This window comes from Lampris incognitus, chromosome 9 (genome assembly GCF_029633865.1).
Source record: "Lampris incognitus isolate fLamInc1 chromosome 9, fLamInc1.hap2, whole genome shotgun sequence".
NCBI lineage: Eukaryota > Metazoa > Chordata > Actinopteri > Lampriformes > Lampridae > Lampris > Lampris incognitus.
The window spans coordinates 53673243-53697309 of NC_079219.1; the positions used below are offsets into that span (position 1 = coordinate 53673243).

At 44.7% G+C, this 24067-nt stretch overlaps 2 protein-coding genes across 3 annotated transcripts; both read left to right on the plus strand.

Moving 5' to 3' along the window:
• The first annotated feature begins 67 nt into the window (after nt 1-67).
• On the plus strand, nt 68-11353 carry brd9 (bromodomain containing 9). 2 transcript variants are annotated; one of them, XM_056286200.1, is made up of 17 exons: nt 68-198; nt 1878-2098; nt 2169-2294; nt 2388-2517; nt 2738-2795; nt 2969-3113; nt 3267-3377; nt 3821-4008; nt 4333-4465; nt 5653-5728; nt 6246-6341; nt 6480-6612; nt 7035-7146; nt 7901-7957; nt 8042-8147; nt 8248-8418; nt 11039-11353. In XM_056286200.1, exons 1-17 carry the CDS (start codon nt 150-152, stop codon nt 11137-11139), a joined length of 2013 nt encoding a protein of 670 aa, XP_056142175.1. In that variant the 5' UTR covers nt 68-149; the 3' UTR covers nt 11140-11353. The 2 variants fall into 2 exon arrangements, with proteins under 2 accessions (XP_056142175.1, XP_056142176.1); XM_056286201.1 differs by having other exon boundaries at nt 3881-4008.
• Nucleotides 11354-11955: 602 nt separating this feature from the next.
• On the plus strand, nt 11956-23635 carry zdhhc11 (zinc finger DHHC-type containing 11). Its single transcript, XM_056287020.1, has 11 exons — nt 11956-12242; nt 16263-16510; nt 18273-18451; nt 19077-19178; nt 19280-19404; nt 21920-22075; nt 22211-22332; nt 22420-22469; nt 22551-22614; nt 22709-22790; nt 23469-23635. The coding sequence occupies exons 2-11, from the start codon at nt 16289-16291 to the stop codon at nt 23633-23635; spliced, it is 1269 nt and encodes a 422-aa protein (XP_056142995.1). The 5' UTR covers nt 11956-12242; nt 16263-16288.
• Nucleotides 23636-24067: the final 432 nt, after the last annotated feature.

A 24067-nucleotide genomic window follows, 5' to 3' on the forward strand; every position in this document is an offset into this window, starting at 1 on the left:
AGCGCGGGGGTTTTCTCAACCGGATACGCGTCATTGGTTTCGATAGTCTCTTCCGGGTCACCGTTTCCAATTCGTCCGCCGATTGTCGTAGTAGCCCTTTTAGCGAGATAACAACAATAACAAACGTGCTGTTAAACTTGCGTTTGATCATGGGGAAGAAGCACAAGAGGAATAAACCGGAGTGGAGAACAGTCGACGGTACGTATGTGCATGGAGACAATTAGCCGTCACACGAGCGGGTTTTCCCGGCGTGGTAGCGTTATGTTAGCTAGCTTAGCGAACTGAATACTCACTGGTGGCTAAGAGAGGAGACTCGTCCCCTCGGTGAAACCTCACACAAATTCATCCCGATGAATGAACGGATAGGCAAACTGTAATGTGAAAAGAACAGGCTTCTTCCTATGCTTGAGTAAAGTTGAATTGCATTAGCTATGGCAGTATCGATTAGCCGGAACCCATCACATTCATCTCTTGCACCATGTAGCTCCAGTCAATTTCCATGTACATATCACTCCACATCCCTCATTTCATCCCATCTTTGTATCGGTATATACTGCCGAGTTCCCGTATAGGTATGGTAAAGTCAGGTATTTGGCTGTGATCAGGAAATGTAAGGAAAATAATTGAAATAAACAAACCAAGAATATCTGGAAAGAGATTCACTTTGCCAGACTGTTGCATAATTACTCAACGTATTATTCACAAATTGCAGTCATAAATTGAGCATAGAGCCGTGAAGAAGTGTGATGAGTTTCGCACTGCCCAAGATGACTTTATATTTTTCTCAAAATAGTGAGTGCAAGTTAAGTCAGAAGACAAATACCCTACATCTTATTTCTCCACTGTTCACCTAGTATTATAGAGGTTCAAATCCATTACAGACATTCTAGTTTACACAAAAACAATTGGATCATACTTATGATGTTTTTTAGCATTATTAAAGTATTTAGCTTTGTTTGGTTCTTAGTTTGTGTGAGTGATGTTGCCATCCCTAAATTGTTAGACTGATGACCTCGAGAGCGGTCTTGATTTGAGCTTAACAAAGGGTAACATAATAAAATACATTCAAGAATGCAATACATGTCAGTGGAGTGTTTTGAAATGACTTTTTATGATGAATATCTAGCTTATCAGTACATGCAGGGTTTTTCCTGCATAGAGAATTACGAGGCGGCCGCCTCCGTCAAACCCCGTCCCTCCTCCGGTTCTCAGCGGGTGTTTTGATGAAAAACAGGTTTCTAAGGAGCGTTGTTGCGCTCGGTGGATGTCATTTTTAAACTGCAATTGCGACATTACGCCGTCGCCGATGTGGTGGCGCTGTATCGTAATCAGCACAGCGCACCTGGAAAGGCGTTGCCAAAACTGCCAGAGGAAAAAAAGAGCTGCATTTTCCAGATGTTGCCATTTTTGAAAAGTGTAAATTAAAGCAAAGGATTTAATGTTATATTTATGTTCAACTACATTTGAACTTTAAATGAAAACAGCAGCTTATGTTATATTTGATTTAATTTTAAACAACTTTGCTGTTAAGTGTGTAAATCAACACATTCGCATTTATGTTGCATTTAATTTAATGCTGAACAGGGCACCTTTTTTATTTTTGCACGTGTGTGCCCATGATTCGGATGGTACCACCTCCGCCTTTATTTGAGCCAGGAAAAACTCTGACATGTAATCTGTAATGTTATACATAGACCCAGAAATTCTTAGGGGATCCTGGAAATGTACTGTATGTCTGTGAAAGTCTTACGTTTTGATATGGAAAACATGTAGGGATGTATTTAACATCCATCTATATCATGCTTTACTATTTGATTCATTGTTGTGATAAACTGCTGAGATTTAATCACTAGCTGTACTGTGGGTTTTGTTTATAGACTATGAGGACAAGCCTCTTGAAAAGCCTCTGAAACTTGTGCTCAAAGTTGGCGGAAGTGAGGTCACAGAACTCTCTGGTTCTGGCCATGATTCCAGTTACTACGATGACAGATCAGACCATGAACGAGAGCGCCACAAAGAGAAAAAGAAAAAGAAGAAGAAAAAATCTGAGAAGGATAAAGACAAACATGTGGATGATGAGGAGAGAAGGCGACGAAAGGTTAGTTTAGAAAAAAAAGTTCTTTTATGTAAATAATACATTGTCTGACACTAAACCATTTTCCTATTAGGAAGAAAAGAGGAAGAAGAGAGAGCGTGAGCAGAATGAATCAGAGGCCGCAGCAGCTACTGCTGACAGTGCTGGTGTTCCAGTTGAACCTTTCACAATCCCAAAGTGTGTTACTATCGGAATAGAGGTGAGTTACCGAAGTTTCAGTGTGAATACATGTCCAGTGCATTCAGAATGGTCATCTTGGTAATATTCTTTCATTATAATCATATCTTCTCAGCCAGAGGAGAAGAAAAGGAAGAAGGAGAAATTTGACATTGAGCCTGAGGTGGAGGAGTTTCACCCTGCTGTAAAGATTGAAGTGGAGCAGCAAGGGGACAGGCCCGTCCGGGCATGCAGGACGCAGCAAGGTAAGAAAGCCCTTCTAATGCTTGAGAATTAACCAAATCTTATATTTCATGTTTGTATGAGTTATCCTTGTTGGTTTTCTCAATCATTCAACCTTTCGTTTATTCATTCATGCCCAATTAATCCAATTCAGGGTCATGGGGGCCTGGAGCCTTTCCTAGAAGGCATTGTTTCTGTTGTAAATTGTTTTGTTTTTTTCCCCCCCTCATGTCCTCGATGTAGAGAATGAGTCCACGCCTCGTCAACAACTACTGGAACATTTCTTGCGCCAGCTTCAGAGGTAAGGAATGTTGGCTCGGCATATATCAGCAGGCATATCTACCTATAATGCCAGGCTGTTGCCTTGCTTTGGGTGTGGTGTAGAGAGACTGTATGTGTTATAAAAGACCCAGAAGTCTAGAGAACATTTAAGCTGGCCCTATGGAAAACAGTTTCTTCATCCCTTCTTTGCAGGAAGGATCCCCATGGATTTTTTGCCTTTCCAGTGACAGATGCCATCGCCCCTGGCTACTCTGTGATCATTAAACATCCAATGGACTTCAGCACAATGAAAGACAAAATAACAACTAATGAATACAAGACTATTACAGAATTCAAGGTGAGGTGGTACAGAATTTAACTAAACACTCACATTTCACTGACTTGCATGAATATTTATTTGCAATGAAAGTATCATGCTGTATAAGAAATCGTTGCATACAAACCAAGCTTCAAATTACATCAGTTACATTCTCATGCATTCTTCTTCTAGGCGGACTTCAAACTGATGTGCGACAATGCAATGGTGTACAACCGACCAGAGACTGTATACTATAAGGCCGCCAAGAAACTGCTCCACACAGGCTTCAAGATGATGAGCAAAGTAATGCTCCCATCAGTCTCATGTGATCCATTTGACGGTAGCCTTTGCTGGGGTTTCCTGTATTGTGGTACAGTGTGGTACAGCGAATTGCTCAAGTGGTAACTTCATAGTTAAGTTGTTTATTGATTCATGACAGGGAACAGTGCAACCCCCTGTGCTTCAACGTTTGATCACAAATTTAGCACTGATTGTTTTGTCAGAACAAATATGTCTAACTTAGATTCTTACCCAAGGAAATTGAATGGATGTTATGGGCAAAGTATTACGCAAGACTGATGGAGTATATCAGGAGTTTTTCCATGAATTGGGTCTCTTACTTGGTGTTAATGCTCTTAAATGTAAAGCATCACCATCCCTTCCCATTCTTTTTTCTATCTTATCACTCCGTTGCCAGCTATGCAGATGAAGTAAAGCTTTATTTCATGGCTCTCCTATGTCCGCAGGAGCGGCTGTTAGCTCTGAAGCGCAGCATGTCTTTCATGCAGGACATGGACTTTTCTCAGCAGGCGGCCATTTTGGGAGATGAGGACGTTACAGCTGAGATACCCCCACCAGAGATCATCCCAATCCCAGTCGAGTCAGCCAAAAAGTCCAAGAAACAGCCAGTCAAAGATATGAAGGAAGTCATCAGGTATACCACACAATATGGCCTTATGGGAAGGTGCTGAGCACGTAACAGTTTGATATGGGAACATAAAGATACTGAGTGTATCCCTCCGTATCCTCAGTTAAGCATTTTATTGCACAGGCTATAGATAGATGGATGCAATTCAGAATTTAAGGTATTATTCTATCACTCGATCAAAAGCTGTTTTTTCAGCTCATAGCAAAGATGGAAGATATACCAAAATTTTGGTGAATCCTTGCTTTGTAGTTTTTTGTATTTCAGTTAACTTTCAATATAAGAATTCATTAAGGTGTCTGGTATGATAATATTTTGCCGCTCTTTTCCCAGCTACCTTTATGAACCGGAGGGAAATGCCTGCAGTTTGACTGACAGCACAGCGGAGGAGCATGTTCTGGCTCTTGTGGAGCACGCAGCAGACGAAGCACGGGACCGCATCAGCCGATACATGCCTAACTCTAAGGTTCTCCGCTTAACTGTATATATTAGTGGGTTAGGACCTGTGCATTGATATTACTATCACTTAATTTTGTTTTTCGCCAGCTGCAGAAGTGCTTTCATACACCGGAAACATTATAATGAATAATAACTGTATTAATGACCCGGCTGTATCTGTCACCTTGCTCAGCCCATCTGGTACATCTGAATCACAGCTGAAATCTGTTTTATTTGCAAAGGACATTTTCACATTCCAGGGTTTTTTGTCTTGTTTTGCTCACTTCATCACTCACTCCCTGTGAACCCAGTCTATCCCAGTCCCAAACTATCTCAAGCTTATAAATGCAGTGAACAAACAGAAGTTGGTGATGGAAAATCTACTCAGGATGAAATGTATTAATTGAAAAAATGAAAAGACAACGGATAACGAACCTGAAGGATTAGTTTGCAGTTTTTAAAGTGTCTTGTGGAACTGTTTACACTCTATTTTTTGAGATTTTTGTTTGTTCTTTTGTTATTTATTTATTTGTTCGTGACAAATTGGCTACAATAGAATTGTGCTGTTTGAACCACTGTGAACATTATCATAATATTCACACACAGCTACTACTAGCACGGGTCTGCAGGGAAGTGAAAAATAATTGTTCCCTTTAGAAATCCTAAAATGGTTGCTCCTTATGCATATTATTGCATACATTTTATTGGATAAATATTGGATACGGGTGGCGCAGTGGTTAGCACGGCTGCCTCACAGCAAGAAGGTCCTGGGTTTGAGCCCCGGGGTAGTCCAACCTGGGGGGGCGTCCTCTGTGTGGCGTTTGCATGTTCTCCTTGTGTCTGCGTGGGTTTCCTCCAGGGGCTCCGGTTTCCTCCCACAGTCCAAAGACATGTAGGTCAGGTGAATCAGCCATACTAAATCTTCCATGTGTGTATGTCGGCCCTGTTTGATGGCCTGGCGGCCTGTCCAGGGTGTCTCCCCGCCTGCTACCCAATGATTGCTGGGATAGGCTCCAGCATCCCCGCAACCCTGAGAGCAGGATAAGCGGTTGGGATAATGGATGGATGGAGTATTGGATGCTGGGCTTAAAGTTTGAATAAACTGACATTAAATGTCAGAGGGAGATGGAAAGGGTAATGTGTTGTTGGAAGAGTCTGTGTAACGTTTCCTTTAAATATACTTAGTGTTGACTTCATCTTTCTTCCCATTTCCAGATGGGCTACTTGCGTAAAGAGGCAGACAGTTCTCTTGTGTATACTGTTGTAAACCAGCTTGACCCTGATGCAGAAGGTTTGATATCCCAACTTATTTTGCTTTAAAGAGTAACTTCACATTTAACAAACGTTATTTGAGTGAAACACTGAGGTATGTGGCTTCATTTTAACAAAAGACATCAGTCCTGGAAAGATTCTCAATATTAGTGTGGAAATATTATATCTGCATTTCCTGTAATAAATCTGTCAACACTGGATCCCTGCTGGTTGAACTCAATAGGCGCGTGGTCCCGAATGGTCCCGTGTCCAAATACATATGTCCACAGACCCGCTTCCACTGATCAGATAGAAATTCAGATCCCAACCAACCACCTCCCCTTTCTTATATGAGATGCCCCAAAAATATCCTATTTTTAAACATGAGAATGGGCAGAGCACAGCTGACACTGGGGGGAGGGGTTACTTTTTAATTAGTGATTAAAAGCTCTACTAATTTATGTTATTCATACACTCAGGACATGCATCACATTACTAAACACAAGCTGATGTGCGTTTTGTAGAAGAAGTACATTTTTCTCTTTTGTGTTTTGCAGAAGAGGAGACCCACACTGTTGACCTGAGCTCCCTGTCAAATAAGCTACTGCCTGGTTTAACAACCCTGGGCTTCAAAGATGATAGGAGACACAAGGGTATGTTATCAGAGTGCACATTCGATAGATTCGTCAAAATAGAAGTGTGATCAGCTTGCTCATTTGCTCCAATGAATGATAAGGAGAGAAATGTAAATTGCAGGTTTATGGTTCATGATTTCCTCTCTCACTGTACAGTCACCTTCCTGAGCAGTGCTTACAACATTCAGAGCCTTCAGAAGAACTCTATATTTCCTGATCTGCTGACTGATGAGATGGACATGTTGTATTCAGCCTATGGAGATGAGACGGGGGTACAGTGTGCTCTCAGGTAGGGCGCTTTTCTGTCATGGAAAAATTTTAACACTGAAATAGCAGCGGGGTGGTTTAGTGAAGTGCCATCAAGTAGATCCACAAATCCCTACCAAGCCCAGATGTCTGCAGTATAATAGGTCACCTAAGCTGTCAGTGGCTGGTTCACATTCATCTAATGCGGTAACATTTTTATCCAACACAGGATTTATTGATTTTATTCATAGGGATAAATGGAGTTAATCTCTCAAAAGTCCAGGTAAGAAAATCAAAGAAGGTTGAATCAGTTCATCTGGATACAACGTTAATTGACAGATAAGTTTCATCACTCAATTAAGTGACATCACTTAGCTGAGCATCAATTAGTTCAGCTGTCTTTGATACCCTATCCTATGTTCCCTTTTAGTTAGTTATATATAACTGGTTCATTTTGACTCTCAGTGTACAGGAGTTTGTCAAGGACTGTGGGAGCATCACAAAGCATATGGTTGATGGGCTTCTGGATAAGATGACCGCAGGGGATCACACCAAGGCCGTCAATCAAATCCATCAGGTATCCTACAGCACCTTTAGCTGTTCATAAGAGCATCAGAATTGGTTTTAATCGTTGAAATGGCTTTATCTGTATTTATACTATTAATTTGACTTGAGTTGCTCACATATATTTAATCTTATAGAGCATATATAACTAATCCATAATAATAATCCATAACTTGTAGGCTCTGTCAGGCCAAATTGTGTCCGGGCTGCCAAAATGGTGTCCGGGTGATGTCATCGCGATGCAATCGTGACAGCTCGCATTCCTGACATTCCTCTCTTGCTGTAGTTCGTAGAGTCGTAATATTGCAGGCAAAAGCAGGTTTAATAGTGTACTCTTTAGCTACGTTAGCTAGCTAGCAAACAAGCTAGCTAACGTTATGTAGCTCGATGAAATTTTCAATAAAGATGTTCTATAAACCTATTTTCCATTAAAATGAAATGTCCAATATTTGCTATTATGTTTTTGTTCTACATCAGTGACAAGTTGGCTAGGTAGCTAGCAACCCAAAAAAGGGTCACGGAATGCGAGTTGTCACGATTGCATTGCGATGATGTCACCCAGACATATTTTGGCAGCCCGGACATAATTTGGCTCAGATCTCTGTATTCTGAGTCCAGAGTGCTAACCCTAACAACATAGGCATATTAGCCTAGATCTAATCAGATTTGCATTCATATCCACCCCAGAATAGCGTTGGGAGATTTTGCTGTTTTTGACCGCAGTGATACCTGCTCTGTGTTTATAGATGATATTTGTTATATTTCAGAAAAGAAACATGCCACTGAAGCCTGATGAAGCTAAGACCAACATTTGTGACATGCAGGTATGCTAGAGCTGTTGGAAGAAAACATTTTGCTTTTCCCCAAACGCTTGATGGTCTGATATAGGTTGTTTCGTGCTTGTTCAGATGGCAGATGGCAGTGGTCTGGGAGAGAGCGGCTCAGTGCTGGACTTCATGTCAATAAAGAACTACCCAGACATGTCTCTGGACATATCCATGCTCAACTCATTAGGTGATAATCCTCAATCAGCACACTCACCGAACGCTGCTTTCAGCATGAAGTCTGTTAGATTTTCAAAGTTGATCTTAACTGTCTCTGGCTCTGTCATCAGGCAAACCGGTTAAGAAAGAGCCGGGGCATGAGGAGGGCCAGCAACACTTTCACGACACAGACAAACTCTTGCAGGAGTTCCAGGAGACACAGGTGGACCGGGTCGGCTCCAGGCCCTCCTCCAACCTGTCCTCTCTCTCCAATGCCTCAGAGAGGGACCAGCACCACCTAGGTAACACGAACAACACAGAAATGTTGTCTGCTTGTTCTTTTTAGTCACATTTTATTTATATTTCCCCTGTACCAGTGTCATTAGTAAATTAAGTCTCGATAATGATAAACATTATTTGTATCTCATTTTAAAAAAAAACAGAGTTTACAAAGTACTTTAACCATCAGCAAGCAAACATCACCCTTAATATGTGAACGATAATAAACAAGAACGTACCACGAAAAAAGATGTGAGCAAAGTGGTAAAAATGTTGGACTAGGACAATAAAATGGCTGAAAGACAATGTCACCAAGAGGATTAAGCTGATAAGGAATTAGTGAGTCTTAATTATCTACAGGGAAGTCATTCTACAACCCTGGTGCTCTGATGCTGGTCACATTCAGTCAAAAGTCAGTTGTAGCCGAATAATATGTCTTGCTGTGTATACACTGATGAGCCAAAACATTATGACCACTCACAGGTGAACCGAATGACGTTGATCATCTCCAGAAAAGGGCACATGTCAAGGTCTGGGTAGATTAGATGGTAAGCGAACAATCAGTTCTCATAGTCAACGTGTTGCATGCTGGAGAAATGGGCAGGAGTAAAGACCTGAGCGACTTTGACAAGGGCCAAAATGTTCTGGCCAGACAACTGGGTCAGAGCATCTCTGAAACAGCAAGGCTTGTAGGGTGCTCCCGGTCAGTAATGGTGAGTACCTACAGACGGTGGTCCAAGGAGGGACAAACCACTAACCGGCAACAGGGTGTTGGGCACCAAAGGCTCATCAATGCACGAGGTCAACGAAGGCTATCCTGTCTGGTCTGAACCGACAGAAGATCTACTGAGGCACAAGTCATAGAAAAGTTTAATGATGGTTACGGGAGGAATGTATCACAACACACAGCGCACCGTGCCCTGCCGTGTACAGAGCTGCGTAGCTGCAGACCAGTCAGAGTGCCCATGATGTCCACCGTCGAAAGCAACTACAGTGGGGATGCGAACATCAGAACTGGACCTTGGATTAGTGGAAGAAGGTTGCCTGGTCAGATGAGTCCCATTTTCTCTTAGATCACGTGGATGACCGTGTACATGTGCTCTCTTTACCTGGGGAGGTTATGGCACCAGGATGCACTGTGGGAAGACGACAAACCGGTGGAGGGAGTGTGATGATCTGGCCAATGTTCTGCTGGGAAATCCTGGGTGCGGCCACTCGTGGATGTCAATTTGACACGTGCCACCTAGTCAAGTCAATTTTATTTGTAGAGCCCAGTATCACAAATTAGAAATTTGCCTCAAGGGGCTTTACAGCAACACAACATCCTGTACTTAGACCCTCACATCGGATAAGGAACAACTCCCTAGAAAAACCCTTTAATGGGGAGAGCAACTGAGGAGGGATCTCTCTCCCAAGATGGACAACGTGCAATGGATGTTGTGTTTACACAATTTACACAATACAACAATTGAAAGAGGATAACAGAATTATAATGGAATTATAAAATATATGAAAATTATGGTGAGGAGGAGGCTAAGCAGTGTCCAAACGCCACCGGAACAGCCCAGGACCTGAGCCATGTGACCTGCAATACCCTGTAAAAAAAAAAAAAAGAATTAGTCACACATCTTAGTGTGAGAAGGATATAACACTAAAACAGGATAACAAAATTACATGGATTTATAAGATATATAAAAAGAAAATGTGATGAGGGGGATGCCAAGCGGTGTCCAGGTGGCGACCACTGACACCACGGAGACCTGGGAGGAGGACAGACTGCACGTGCTCACAAGGGAGACTCACATCACACCATTCACACACAAGAAGAGAAAGGAGAAGACATCATTCAGAGAGAGAGAGAAAAGACGTGAGAGAAGAGAAACAGTTCGCAATAGTCAATAATCTCTATGCTATAATCTCATAAACAGAACAGTGGTTGGTAAATTCATTGAGACAGAAACCAACCCGCCATGCAGTACCGCTTGTGAAGCGCTCAACTTAAAGGCAACTAATTGTAGGCTGCAGCAATAAGATGAGTTTTAAGTTTGGATTTAAAGGACTCAACAGACTCCGATTGTGTGATGGCAGCAGGCAGGTTATTCCACAACCTACCTAAACATCGTTGCAGACCAGATACACCCCTTCATAGCAATGGTATTCCCTGATGGCAGTGGCCTCTTTTCAGCAGTATAATGCAACCTGCCACACTGCACACATTGTTTGGGAATGGGTTGAGGAATACGATGGATTCAAGGTGTTGCCCTGGCTTCCGAAGTCTCCAGATCTCAGTCTGATTGAGCATCTGTGGGATGTGCTGGACCGACAAGTCTGATCCACGGTGGCTCCACCTCGCAACTTACAGGACTTGAAGGATCTGCTGCTAATGTTTTGATGCCAGATACCACAGGTCACCTTCAAGGGTCTTGTAGAGTCCATGCATCGGTGGGTTGGCGCTCTTTTGGTGGCACATGGAAAACCAACAACATATTCGGCAGGTGGTCATAATGTTTTGGCTCGTCAGTGTATTTATTTGATAAATATCAACTAAATGATGGTTGCCCAGAACTGTTGCTCAAATTGTCCTTCACTACAGCATTAAAACCAAGTCTCAGCCAAAGGTCTTCTTGTTCTCGTTGCCCACAGGAAGCCCATCACACCTGGGTGTCGGTGACCAGTCTGAGATGGTTCACGACCCTTACGAGTTCCTGCAATCTCCCGAGCCGGGCTCCACAGCCAATAGCTGACCGAACACAGCCATTTGGTGTCCTGGCGTCAACTGCACTCTGCGTTTGGTCTCGATTCTGCTTGAACACTTCAAGGGGATATCAAGGACCCCTGACCTTGCTGAAGGCTGCTCGTGACTGTATGGACTATTTGTATTTTGAGGGCCAGTTTTCTGAGTTCCAATACTGTCAAATGTGTGTATATAATGAAAATGTTAAAACAAATCTTGTGGAACTGGTGTCTCACTTGCTTCCGCGGGGAGCTCAAAATCAACCTCACTGACATCAGATTATAACCGCAGGCGTTATAACAACTTTAACTCACTTAAAAACGTGGCCAATTTCAGCACATTTAGCAACGCTGGAAGCCGTAACCCTGCTGGGCTGGGTTATGCAAGCTTAGTTTGAAATGTAGTTATTGGTGTTTCAGTGTTGGCTCCTGTCCTGTGAAGAATGACCGGCTGCCCCTGAACTAATTGAAATGCAGCTCTTATGACAGCTGAAAAGCACACAAAAAAGAAAGCAAAATACGGTTTACTCAATGGAAGCCTCTTATTTGTGAAAGCAGGAACCTCCCCGCCGTCCCCATGCCTCTCCCTCGAGTTCTTCTCTCGGGAACACGGAGCCGTTTTATTAGGGGTCCATAACCCCCGAGACTTTAAGAGGCGAAGAGAAGAACACGTGACGCCTGTGAGTCTTTCCTACGGACCTGATGACGGGCTCGCCACACGCCGAGCCCGCGCGGTCACCGGTGACTGCGCGATGGCACCGAGCATGCGCAGAGCAGAGGCCAGCGGAGACGGTCCTCATGGCGCTGCGCTTGCCCTGACGCTCTCGCTCGGGGACGGTCCTTTCCCTCGAGTTGAGAAAGAAGCCCCGCGGGTCGTCCGACCACTTTTAAGGGTGTCTACGGGGACTTGAAGTGTTTTGTTTTCGTCGACCGGCCGAAGGCGTTTTTTTGCGCCATGCGGGCGCATCGCCTAGTGAGCACACCTGCCCTGCGCCACGTTAATAATGGGCAGTGGAGCGGAGGAAAACCATATTGTTAGACTACCTGAGCGACACTGGGGGGGGGAGGCAGCCTCCGGGTTTATGTTGCGGTCGCTGAGCCTGATCAATAAAAGGTAAGCCAACTTCTTCAGAGCTATTTCAGTTTTTTTCTTTTTTTAATATTTCTGTGAATTTTATTTTGTTAGAAGATGTGAAAATAAAAAAAAGTGAGCAGAGCAGCGGGGAAGGGTGCCAAGAGGTGAGACAAAGGGCCTCCTTCATCCCAGTTGTCATGTCTCGGTCCTCTTCCCACCACCGTGGAAACTATGGCTGCGTTATTTGTTTAAGCAAAACCGCCGCCACTGCCGAACCTGCCGAGGGCGCAAACACTCGCCATGGGGATTTACTACCGTCCCCGCAGGACAAACTTAACCTGCACCACCCGATGGACTGAACTAGACACCCAAACTTACTGTTGTGTATTGCAAACACCCAGATCACCAGTTGCGCGTTTATCAATGGTCGTTGGATGATGTCGTAGTTACCAGAATGGTTTTGGGTTTTTTTTTTTTAAAAAGAAATGTAAATGTAGAATTGCTTCAAGCAAGACGGGGACATGATCATTTATTAAACTTTAGGTTTTAATTAAAAAAGAAAACAAAAACAAACAAACATTGAGGCGTTGAAGCCTCTGGACACAGATGGGTTTATTGGAGACTACGGCTGATTCGACCTGTTTGGGGCTGAAGTTGGACGGATCTGTTCTGTGACGTCAACGTATGCCCTAAAAGAGCCTGAAGCGCGAGTCGCCCCGGCCACAGATGTCCGGCTCCGATTGCACGCGCAGCCCTGCGCGTTTCCCATGGAAACCGTGGCTTTTAATTACAACTCGAGCGCTCGCTCGCCGCTTGCGGCAGCGAAGGTCGAAAACAAAGCCATTTCCAGAGAACACGCGAAACGTTAAAATCAATAAGACAAAATCCTGATTTTTGTTTTATTTTTTTTCATTTAGCTTTTCGTTACCCCAAATTTGAACACTACAACGCTTCCAAGTCGACGTCTTGCGTCAATCGCACGTTAGCGCCCCTGGTGGCCTGAGACAAAAACCCAAGAACGCGTCTGTCAGAAGACGCGCGCCCCGTCTACACTTGGTTTTAAAATGCGTTTTTTTTTTTTGGCAATCGGACCACAAGAGGACAGCGTTAAATACAAGTGTATTGGTTGCAATTTGATAGAAGCAGTAGAAACTGCATTTTAAATTGCATTATAGCATTTATTCACTCTTTGGTGTAAAATAAGAGCTTTCAGTTGTAACTTAGAAATAGTTAACACAACAGAATTCTTATGCAGTAACTTTCAGATATATGTAACAAAACAGAATATGTATTCAGTAACTTTCAGATATATGTAACAAAACAGAATATGTATTCAGTAACTTTCAGATATATGTAACAAAACAGAATATGTATTCAGTAACTTTCAGATATATGTAACAACAGGATTTTTATGCAGTAACTTTTAACAATGCAAATGGGAGCGAGATCTCTTATTAAAATACAATAAATTACACTTGTGAAACAGATGTAATTAGAGAAAAAAGTCCTGTTACCCTTTATAGTTTAGGTAGATAAAGGTCTCGGTCACATTTGAGTAAAATAATCCTATTTCTATAAATGTCATAGGATCTTTTTTTTTAAAGATATTTTATTTTCACGGACCCCTTGCAATTACACCACGGACCACTAGGGGTCCGCGGACCCCCGGTTGAGAAACAGATTTAAATGACCCGCCGAGTTTCGTGTGGAACTATTCGGCGGCTACGTGAACCACGTGACCCTCTCGCGTTCTGACCCCTCGTTGATTGACGTAACGCTCTCTTTCTAGGGCTCTGGTAACAGCGCGCCAACTTTCGAGAAAAAACAATGGAGAGGAAGGAGAGTGTATGTGGTTGGAGTAGAGGTGAAACGAGATGCCTAATGCAGAAGAATCAGTCCTGTCGGTCTCAGCAGTTGGAATAGTCTGTAGATGTATATTAGTGCTTCAACCGTTAGGTATTGTTTTCACAGCTCGTCGGCAAATCTGGCGCTTGACTGAGGCCCTTTGACCTTGTAGCGGAAGTGACGTAGACAGACGCTCTTCTTCGGGGTAACGAAATCTGATCACAAGTGGGGCGCAGGACGCATTTGGAGACGCATAATAAACGTGGGTGTAAACGGCGACGTGTCTCGCTGCCCACTTGTGATCCGATCGCCCAAAATCTCATTTTAAAACCAAGTGTAAACAGGGTGACGACGCTGATCAGAGGGCTCTTTATCGACCGGAGGCGGAGGAAACGTGATCCATCAATGCCGGGCGCCGGTGGTTGCACCATGACAATAAACGAGCGTGGAAGATCTGGATCATGTTGACAAAATATTGAGAATGAAATCACCAATTAAGCTTGGGCCAAACACTGAGAACACTCAAGAGGAAAAAGTGTTGTAGGTGCTAAAACACTTGAACTGTATGCGTCTTATCAGAGCTGGAATATGTCAATCAATATGTCAATCAATCAATATGTCGCCCAGACAGACCTGAGGTCCATTCACTCATCTACTTCCTGAAACACCCGATGGAGGGTCTTTCATGAACTGAGTTTAGTCCTTAAACCAGGCTTATTTCAGCCAGCCTGGTGAACCTCAGGGTTAAACTGTTGCCTAAACCAAGCTTGGAGAAACGCCGTCTGTGCTGCTGTGGTGGTTTATTCTTAGAGCCAGACCAGGGGCCTGCATGGCAAAGCAGCATTACTGAAGATAACTGAGTAAAATCTGCTGTCCCCAAAATCTGGAACATGGACTGAAGTAAAACGAGTTATTAAAAGGCTTTACTCAGTGCAGTTATCTGGCTTATCCTGCGTTATGATACAGGCTCCTGGTCCAGACCAGGTTCAAGGTTCACAGTGGATCCCACACACTTTCTTTTTATGGCACAGCCCCTGTGTGAGTCCCATCATTTTATCAATTGTGATTTTACAGCTATAAATAAATTGCAATTTGAATTTTCAAAATTTCTAATCAATTTTTTTTGGGGGGGGGGGTTTCCCCTCTATGGATGTAGTTTTTTATTTTTATTTTTTTATCCACTTCTTTTCAGGGACTTCAAATGTATTTTAGAAGTCGGTTCGAGTTGTAGGCCTGTTTTAAACACTGTGTGGATGTGGCTGTCTACAGATCAACACTGATGTGGCAGAGAAAAACAAATGGACATCACATGCTTTTACTCAAAATGCCTCTGCCTGAGCAGGAAGATGCTGGACAGTAACGCTATTAAAGCTGAATAGCTGATAAAACTACAGATAACTGAAGTAGAAGTCACTGTAATGAAACACCAGTTACTATCGACTACTATTGATTTCTAGATAAATCTAACAGGTTAACAATGGCTCTGTGTGTGTGTGTGCATTAAAATTTGCATGAGGTGACAGACCATGTAAAGCCTGTTCATCTTTTAGCCAGATCATAAAACTTTATTGATCAACATCTGGAAAGATCGGATTACGACACAGAGCAGAAAGCAAGAACAAGGCAGACTGACGGTCACCTTTCGTGTTATAAGACGGAGAAAGATGCAGGAAATTGGATGCATATAAGTTGGATAAATAGTAGTATTGTATTACGTAAACCTGACAGATCTCATCCCATATCCAGCATGTCATTCAGAATAATATTCAGCATTTAGAATATAACCAATGCCCTGTGGTGCTTTACTTGGTTGTCAGATCTCTTACTGCAGCCAATATAACGTCCATTTTGAAAATGGACGTTATAATTTAACTGTATTAAAACCTCAGGTTGACCACACCTGTGCCCTTGCTGCTCTTCTGTCGCGGTCTCGGTGTTGCGGCACTTTTGATGCGGGAGTTATTACACGTCGGTATTCTCCATGGGTAACTTTCACAACTAAAAGGGATCCGGAGGTAATAAGCCGTCTACCTCGGCCTCCTTTCTCTCGACACGCGGGAGGGAGAAAAGTCCTTGTGTTTAACTCATTTCCCTAACTTATTTCCTGTGGCAAATGTGGCCACGGTCTGCGGTAGCTAGTCTCATTTTATCGTGTAGGTCTTTGTCGAGGAAAAGTGTGGCCCGTTTATTCTCTCTCGGTTGTCTGTCCGTCAGTCTTTCTCCCCCTCTGTGTTGTCAAGATGAGCTGCTGCAAGGCCCGAAACAGCCGCGTCACCCCTATGGCCAGCAGCAACATAAGAAGCAAGATGGCTCCCTCCAAGCCTCCTCGAATCAACGGGTGGTCATGGCCACTTCAGGTGTTCCAAGTGGTCTGCTGGCTGGTCTTTACCTACATGGCCGTAGCTGGATTTGGTATTTACATTCCTCTTCTGCCTCGGTTGTGGAAGTATATTACCTATGCTGTATCCTTTATACTGAGCTGAAGTTTTGCTGTATGAGGGTTTGATATCTTCTTTTTTTTTTAAGGTGCTTTGTGAAACACTTCTGCTTTCCTAAAAGCATATTAAGAGTAGTTGATATCAGCTGGGCTTGCTGAAAGGTACTGATTGAAACAAAGGGAAATATGTGCACACACACAAACACTGTCCCTTGCATTCACAAACACAGGTGCGAGGCCAGCAGAGCTGCTGTTTGACACCCTACCCCCCAGAAAGACCTGGTTCAAACCTGCCCCCCCTGCAGTAAAGTATGCAGCAAACCGTATCTACCGAGGATGTTCAAAAATGGAACCGCGGCACGGTGGCCCAGTGGTTAGCACCGTTGCCTCACAGCAAGAAGGTCCTGGGTTCGAACCCCAGGCTGTCCCAGGTCCTTTCTGTGTGGAGTTTGCATGTTCTCCCCGTGTCTGCGTGGGTTTCCTCCAGGTGCTCCGGTTTCCTCCCACCATCAAAAAGACATGCATGTTGGGGTTAACACCCCTGTCTGTGCTCCTGAGCAAGGCAATGGAAAGAAGAACTGGAGTTGGTCCCCGGGTGCTGCAGCCGCCCACTGCTCCTATGCAATAGGATGGGTTAAATACAGAGAACAAATGTCATTGTGACAGTACAATGACAAATAAAAATGGCTTTCATTTCATTTCATGTTGGCCAGGTGCTGTGTATCCACTACCTTTCTATTTGAATTTGTTTGCCTTGCTTGCACTGGCTTATTTTCATTCTTTTTTATTAATTATTATCACTGAACAATGGAGGCTGAGATTCAAGTATAGATTTATTCATTGCACCTTGAAATGTAAGGTGTCTTGCCTATTTTATCAAGGAATAGGCCTTTAATGCATCCCCGAGTCTCAATCCCCCCCTCCCATTTTCGCCCCAATTGTACTTGGACAATTACTCCACTCTTTCCGAGCCGCCCCGGTCGCTGCTCCACCCCCTCTGCTGACCTGGGGAAGGCTGCAGACTACCGCATGCCTCCTCCGATACATGTGGAGTCACCAGCTGCTTCTTTTTACCTGACAGTGAGGAGTTTCACCAGGGAGACGTAGCGTGTGGGAGGATCACGTTATCCCCCCCACGAATAGGCACCCCAACCGACCAGAGGAGGCGCTAATGCAGAGACCAGGACACATACCCACATCCGGCTTCCCACCCGCAGACACGGCCAATTGTGTCTGTAGGGATGCCCGACCAAGCCGGAGGTAACACGGGGATTCGAACCGGCGATCCCCGTGTTGGTAGACAATGGAATAGACCGTGATGCTACCCGAAACCCCCCCCAGTCTCAAATTTGAATTGACTATCCAGCTACCACAAATGCTGGTCTACCCTTTGGTCACTGGTTAGTAATTAAGAGTGGACTTCTGAGCTAGACAAGGGTTTTGTTGTGAAGATTTCTGTGTAAGCTGTTGTCGTGCCAGACATTGCCTACTTTGTCTCAGTTACTATACCCTCCATTCAACCAAAGAGCCATGTCTTGGCTTCTTGTTGGGCATTGAATGCTATATGACGTCAACATTCAATTCAGATGGCAGATGGGGGGTTGCTGGTAACGGTAACGGTTGATTTCTTCATAAGATGCTTTGTGTGTACAGCGGCGGCTCCCCCCAATGGTCACACTTGTCCACATGTGCTTGTCTGCAGCTGAACTCCTGCGTTTTATCACGGCGAGATGGCAACATGTCCCAAACTTCAGCACTTCTCTGTCCTTGACTCTCGCTGTGCGCAGGTGATCGGCACCACCTTTGTTGTACATTTTGTCACCCATCTAGCGGCGACGAGTGTGGATCCAGCAGACGCCGTTGTCAGGGCCAAAACCAGCTACGTCAGTCCGATGCCAATATTTGACAGGTCGAGTCAGCCACATGTCATCCAGGATCTACACTGTTACCTCTGTGACGTCCAGGTGTAGGTATCCCACGCAGCAGTCGCCTCTTAATAGTTATCACTGGATGTAATGATGATGATGATGCTTGGTAACTATCTAAAGGTTGCATTTGATGTGATTGCTTCGTTGTTATCTGCCATTACTCTACTCCAAGCATCGAGCACCCATCCCCGCTGTTATTTATCGTTTATGTTACTGTGCGGCACGTTGGCGCAGTGGTTAGCGCTGTCGCCTCGCAGCAAGAAGGTCCTGGGTTCGAACCCCGGGGTTGTCCAACCTTGGGGGTCATCCCAGGTCGTCCTCTGTGCGGAGTTTGCATGTTCTCCCCGCGTCCCCTTGCATCAGATCTCCATGCATTATTTCTTCCAGTGATTTATATGATATGAATCCTGTATAGTGTGGCTACTGTAAAGTTGAGGCCCACCCCCATATTTTATTGATAAACTCCCTCTGTCGTGCATAGACTTTATCTAATATTTTCTCTAATTTTGTAGACATAGAATTCCACCGATGCTCATATATAATATCCAAGAGTTCCCGCAAACAAACCGAGTCGGATTCCTGCTGTTTAAAACCGAACCTACCCGGACACATGGACCACTATTGTACACACAAAACTGACTCCTGTTTCTGATCTTCACGCAGCGGCCCCAAGGTCAAACACTGTGGCGTTTGCAACAAGTGTGTGGCAGACTTCGATCACCACTGCAAATGGCTGAACAACTGTATCGGTGGACGCAACTACTGGTAAGAGGGAGTTTCAATTATGATCAATTTTGACCTGTGTGTTTGGAACGTGTGGTATGATTGGTGAATTAATGGCTTTATTTTTGGTGCCGTCCCTCCAGGTACTTCTTTTCAGCGTTATTCTCTGCGACGCTCGGCACCCTCCTGCTTCTTCTGGTCCTTTTGTTCATATTCATACAGCACTACCTGGAACCCGGCAGCCTGCGGACAGCCCCGCAGTTTGACGGTGAGACTCGACGCAGTGTGTGACCTGCTTTACCTGACGGGATGAATGACGCGGCAGACCTTCGTACTGGTCATGTTTCTTGCTGATGCAGTACTCCAGTGTGAAGAGACCCACTGTTTGTAATTTTTCCATATTTGGGAACTAGAGTTTTATTTTGCACCCTGCACAAAAGAGACACTCCATTCACTAGTTTTCCTTGCTTCCCTTGCCTACTGAACACAGATATTCTAGTTTATTGGGGCGGCTGGGTAGCGTAGCGGTCTATACCGTTGCCTACCAACACGGGGTTCGGCAGTTTGAATCCCCGTGTTACCTCCGGCTTGGTCGGGCGTCCCTACAGACACAGACGATCGGCCGTGTCTGCGGGTGGGAAGCCGGATGTGGGTATGTGTCCTGGTCGCTGCACTAGCGCCTCCTCTGGTCGGTTGAGGTGCCTGTTAGGACGGGAGGGGGAACTGGGGGGAATAGCGTGATCCTCCCTCGTGCTACGTCCCCCTGGGGAAACTCCTCACTGTCAGGTGAAAAGAAGTAGCTGGCAACTCCACATGTATCGGAGGAGACGTGGTAGTCTGCAGCCCTCCCCGGATCAGCAGAGGGGGTGGAGCAGCGATCGGGATGGCTCAGAAGAGTGGGGTAATTGGCTGGATACAACTGGGGAGAAAAAAAGGGGGGGGGGTCAAAAAAGATATTCTAGTTTACAACTTTGTGTTGCATCCCACATTTCATGTAGCTCAAATTTGTCGTGTCCAGAATCAAATTCGGCTAATAAAACGGAACGCCAGGAATGCCAACATCAGAGTTTTGAGCTTTATGTGGGCAGCAACAGGTAGCCAGCGTAAGGACACAAAGAGAGGACTGCTGTGTGCAGATTGAGACAGTTGGGGAAACCCGGCACGCAGAATCATTTTGGATCCACTGAATTCACTAGAGATGGATGGCAGCTACCTAGGAGGCCCATATGGAACCGGTACCACGGCTGCTAGTCAATGGGCAGGTCTGTGTTATGCTGGTGGTGGATGAGCAAATAAACCTGGAGGATATTGGTAGACAGAGGGTGTTGGAGGGCTCGACAGTGAGCCTTCTGAGGTGTTGTGGGCCTAATTCCAAAAAAAAAAAAATTGGTGAAGGAAGATGCTCACTTGATGACCCCAGTGAAATACTCCTGCTGGCACTCTTAGTGGTAGTGGTTGGCTTGCACTGGCTGGGATACTAGTGAGATGTCCACTGCAGCAGTCTAGTTGTTAGGGAACTGGTGTTTAGACCAGGAGCTGTGTGGCATGTACTGATGGGCACTACCTGATTTTGCGGATGTAATATCAAGCAAAGTGGCAGGAACGGGACACAGTCGTAATATGGTCATAGAATGATAATCTGTTGTCAGTCATCACCCCAAGGTAATTCACTGAACCGGAAGACATGATTATTGATGTACTGAGGCTGATCAATAAATCCCTGGGGATGGAGGAGTTAGCAGGACTAGTAGCTCTGTTTTGGATAAATGAGCTGGAGGTGATACTCCCTCACAAGGTTTACAACGATTTACAAGAAGGTTTAGAAGGTTTACAGGATGGTTGTGAGACCAGCTATGTTATATGGTTTGGAGACAATGGCGCTGAGGAAAAGACAGGAGGCGGAGCTGGAGGTGACAGAGTTGAAGATGCTAAGATTTTTATGGGAGTGATGAAGAAGGACAGGATTAGGAACGAGGATATTAGAGGGACAGCTCAGGTTGGACGGTCTGGAGACAAAGCAAGAGAGGCAAGATTGAGATGGCTTGGACATGTGCGGAGGAGAGATGCTGGGTATATTGGGAGAAGGATGCTGAATATGGAGCTGCCAGGGGAGAGGAAAAGAGGAAGGCCAAAGAGGAGGTTTATGGATGTGGTGAGAGAGGACATGCAGGTGGCTGGTGTGACAGGAAGATGCAGAGGACAGGAAGAAATGGAAACAGATGATCCACCGTGGTGACCCCTAACGGGAGCAGCCGAAAGTAGTAGTAGTAGGTGGTACTCCCTCATCCAAGCAGACATGTCAGTCAGGCAAGTGGCAACCCTTGTCGACACTTCAGTGTCATCCGGTGGAAAGGAAAAGTAGAGATGGGTATCATCAGCATAGCAATGGTAAGAAACGCCATGTGCAGGGATTGAGCCAATAATAGTAGCATAGATAGTAAAAAGGAGTGGGGCAAACACCGCACCCTGAGTTCCACCGTCAGAATAACGAGCATCAGAGTCTCGTATATGAGGTGGGCTCGAGGACACAGAAGTTGATAGGTTCATAGGAGATGGAGAGCAGAGGTTGCGACGCTAAGTAAGAAAGGTAGTATGAGGCAGCACAGTTACAAGTTGAGGTGGAGGAGGTCAGAGGCTTGTGTGTTGACAAGGTAAATATGAAAATTGCCAATCAAACTTGTACATCCTCATATTATTAGTTCATCTTAAATATCAACCTTGTAGTCACATATTAGGATAGTGTGTATGTGTGTTGTAATATCTCATACCCCTTGTCTCCTTAGGTGTACTGGGAAATGGCACCTGGCTAGTGTTCTTGCCGTTGGCATCAATACAGATTAGCTCTGCTGGTCTCCTCGTGTTAGCCTTCATAACCATTATGATGTGCATTACCTGTCTGCTGCTCTTGGGTCACCTGCTATGCCTACACTTTTATCTCTGTGAGTAACAGTCGTTTTCCTTCTGTAAATGCAGCGGCTTCATTTTGAAGCTTTATCGTTATTTTTCGTGCAACTTTGCCTGCCCTCAGTGAACCTAATCATTGTTGTTTTGGTGTTTCCCTCTCGGCGATGCAGTGTACAGAGGCATGAGCACGTTCGACTACATAAAGGAGCAGCGGCAGAAAGAAGCCGCCATGAATCAAGACCGCAAAGCAAGACTATCTCAAGTTGCAAGAAGCAGTAACAAGGCAATGCAGGTCACTTCTACCTCCACTCCGTTCCCCTTGTCGCTCTCCTTCACACCGTCGTCCATATCTTCACTTCATTTGTGTCTTCACTTCCAGAACTCGGGCAACACTATAAACTGTGAGCCAGCGATGCCACACAGTTCAAGGTAAACTCAGTTTTAACATGTAGGGTTTTAAAAGGGGTTCTGGTAATGTTACTTACTAGCTCTGCCTGGGCTTTTCTGCAGTATGTGCAAATTTGACAATGGAAGACCGATGACCAGCCGCCTGCCGGAGTCCGCCTGCACTGAGGTGAGGAAAGGCTCCTTTGACGAATTTATTTGTCTGGTTTTTCTCAGATGTTTTGAATTATCGCGATTTAAAAACCTGGATGTTTCTGGTCTAGTTGGACAACTTCGAGCACCCGGAAGAGAAGGAGAACGGCGGCTTTCATTATGAAATAGAAAACCCCTCAGAGAGGATAAAAAGTAGGTTTGCAAACCTCATTGGATTACTGCAACGTGATGCGTTTTTGCTTTTGAATTTTACAGTCCTAAAATGAAAGTGGATTTATCTTGAAGAGAAAAGACCAAGGTCTTCCTTTCAACTAACGTGTATAAAGAGTAGAAAAAGTAAAGATGATCTGGAACAACTGTGACTTTTTTTTTTTAGATGCAGTAAAATGCATGGGGTTCAATGTGGATGGGTTATTTCACACTCAGGACCTTTGCTTCATCTCTGTGTGTCTGTCTGTTTGTGTCTCTGTCTGTCTGTTCTGTGTGTGTGTCTGTCTGTGTGTCTGTTCTGTGTCTTTGTCTGTGTGTCTGTCTGTGTGTCTCTGTCTGTCTGTTCTGTGTTTGTCTGTCTGTCTGTGTATCTGTCTGTGTGTCTGTCTGTCTGTCTGTCTGTGTGTCTCTGTCTGTCCTGTGTGTTTGTCTGTCTGTGTGTCTCTGTCTGTCTGTCTGTCTGTCTGTCTGTCTGTCTGTGTATCTGTCTGTCTGTCTGTCTGTCTGTCTGTCTGTCTGTCTGTCTGTGTATCTGTCTGTCTGTCTGTCTGTCTGTCTGTGTGTCTGTCTGTCTGTCTGCCTGTCTGTCTGTCTGTCTGTCTGTGTGTCTGTGTGTCTGTCTGTGTGACTCTGTCTGTCTGTTCTGTGTGTCTGTCAAAGATGAAACAGCCTTGAGTGACATGAAAACCTCGATGCCCAAAGCGGAGGAGAAGGAGGAGGAGGCTCAGAGTCCCGAGCGGAGCAGCGTGAGGTCTGTGGACGGTGTTCCTGGGGTGCAGAACCCACTGGGGAGCTCCGTCATGGCCCCAGACGACGGTCCCCAGTAGCGGATGTCTGCCGCGGCGCGGTGTGCCTCGACACGCAACACTCAGGACATTTTTAAAAACTGCTTTATGAAAACTGAGCCATGTGTTACCACGGACGGAGGAGGACTGGCCCCGGTGCCAGAGCCCTGACGTCAACTGGACATCTTTTTTCCTCTATCCTTTTTTAATGTTTTGTGTTGGCACGTTTGCTATCACTTTTGTAATTTACTGAAATTTTATAACGTGTTGTCGTTAATCTTAAAATGCGATTTTAGCACATTTTTTAAATGTAATGCTTTTTTTTTTTAAATTGATTATTTCCCATTGGGATGATGTGCCTTGTTCAACTTCTCGTGATTTGGAAGTAAAGTCTGAAAAATATTTTCCCATCGTTTTTTTTGGGGGGGGGGACTTTTATTTCCACCTCGCCACCACACGGGGGCGCTGTCGCAG

Bases quoted from the DNA above. Each gene is read 5' to 3' on its own strand.
- brd9 (XM_056286200.1), top strand. From the start codon at position 150: ATGGGGAAGAAGCACAAGAGGAATAAACCGGAGTGGAGAACAGTCGAC. The intron at 2,796-2,968 runs GTAAGGAATGTT...CCTTCTTTGCAG, and splicing joins TTCTTGCGCCAGCTTCAGAG to GAAGGATCCCCATGGATTTT. The intron at 7,147-7,900 runs GTATCCTACAGC...GTTATATTTCAG, and splicing joins CCGTCAATCAAATCCATCAG to AAAAGAAACATGCCACTGAA.
- zdhhc11 (XM_056287020.1), top strand. From the start codon at position 16,289: ATGAGCTGCTGCAAGGCCCGAAACAGCCGCGTCACCCCTATGGCCAGC. The intron at 19,179-19,279 runs GTAAGAGGGAGT...CCGTCCCTCCAG, and splicing joins ATCGGTGGACGCAACTACTG to GTACTTCTTTTCAGCGTTAT. The intron at 22,791-23,468 runs GTAGGTTTGCAA...TGTCTGTCAAAG, and splicing joins CCCCTCAGAGAGGATAAAAA to ATGAAACAGCCTTGAGTGAC.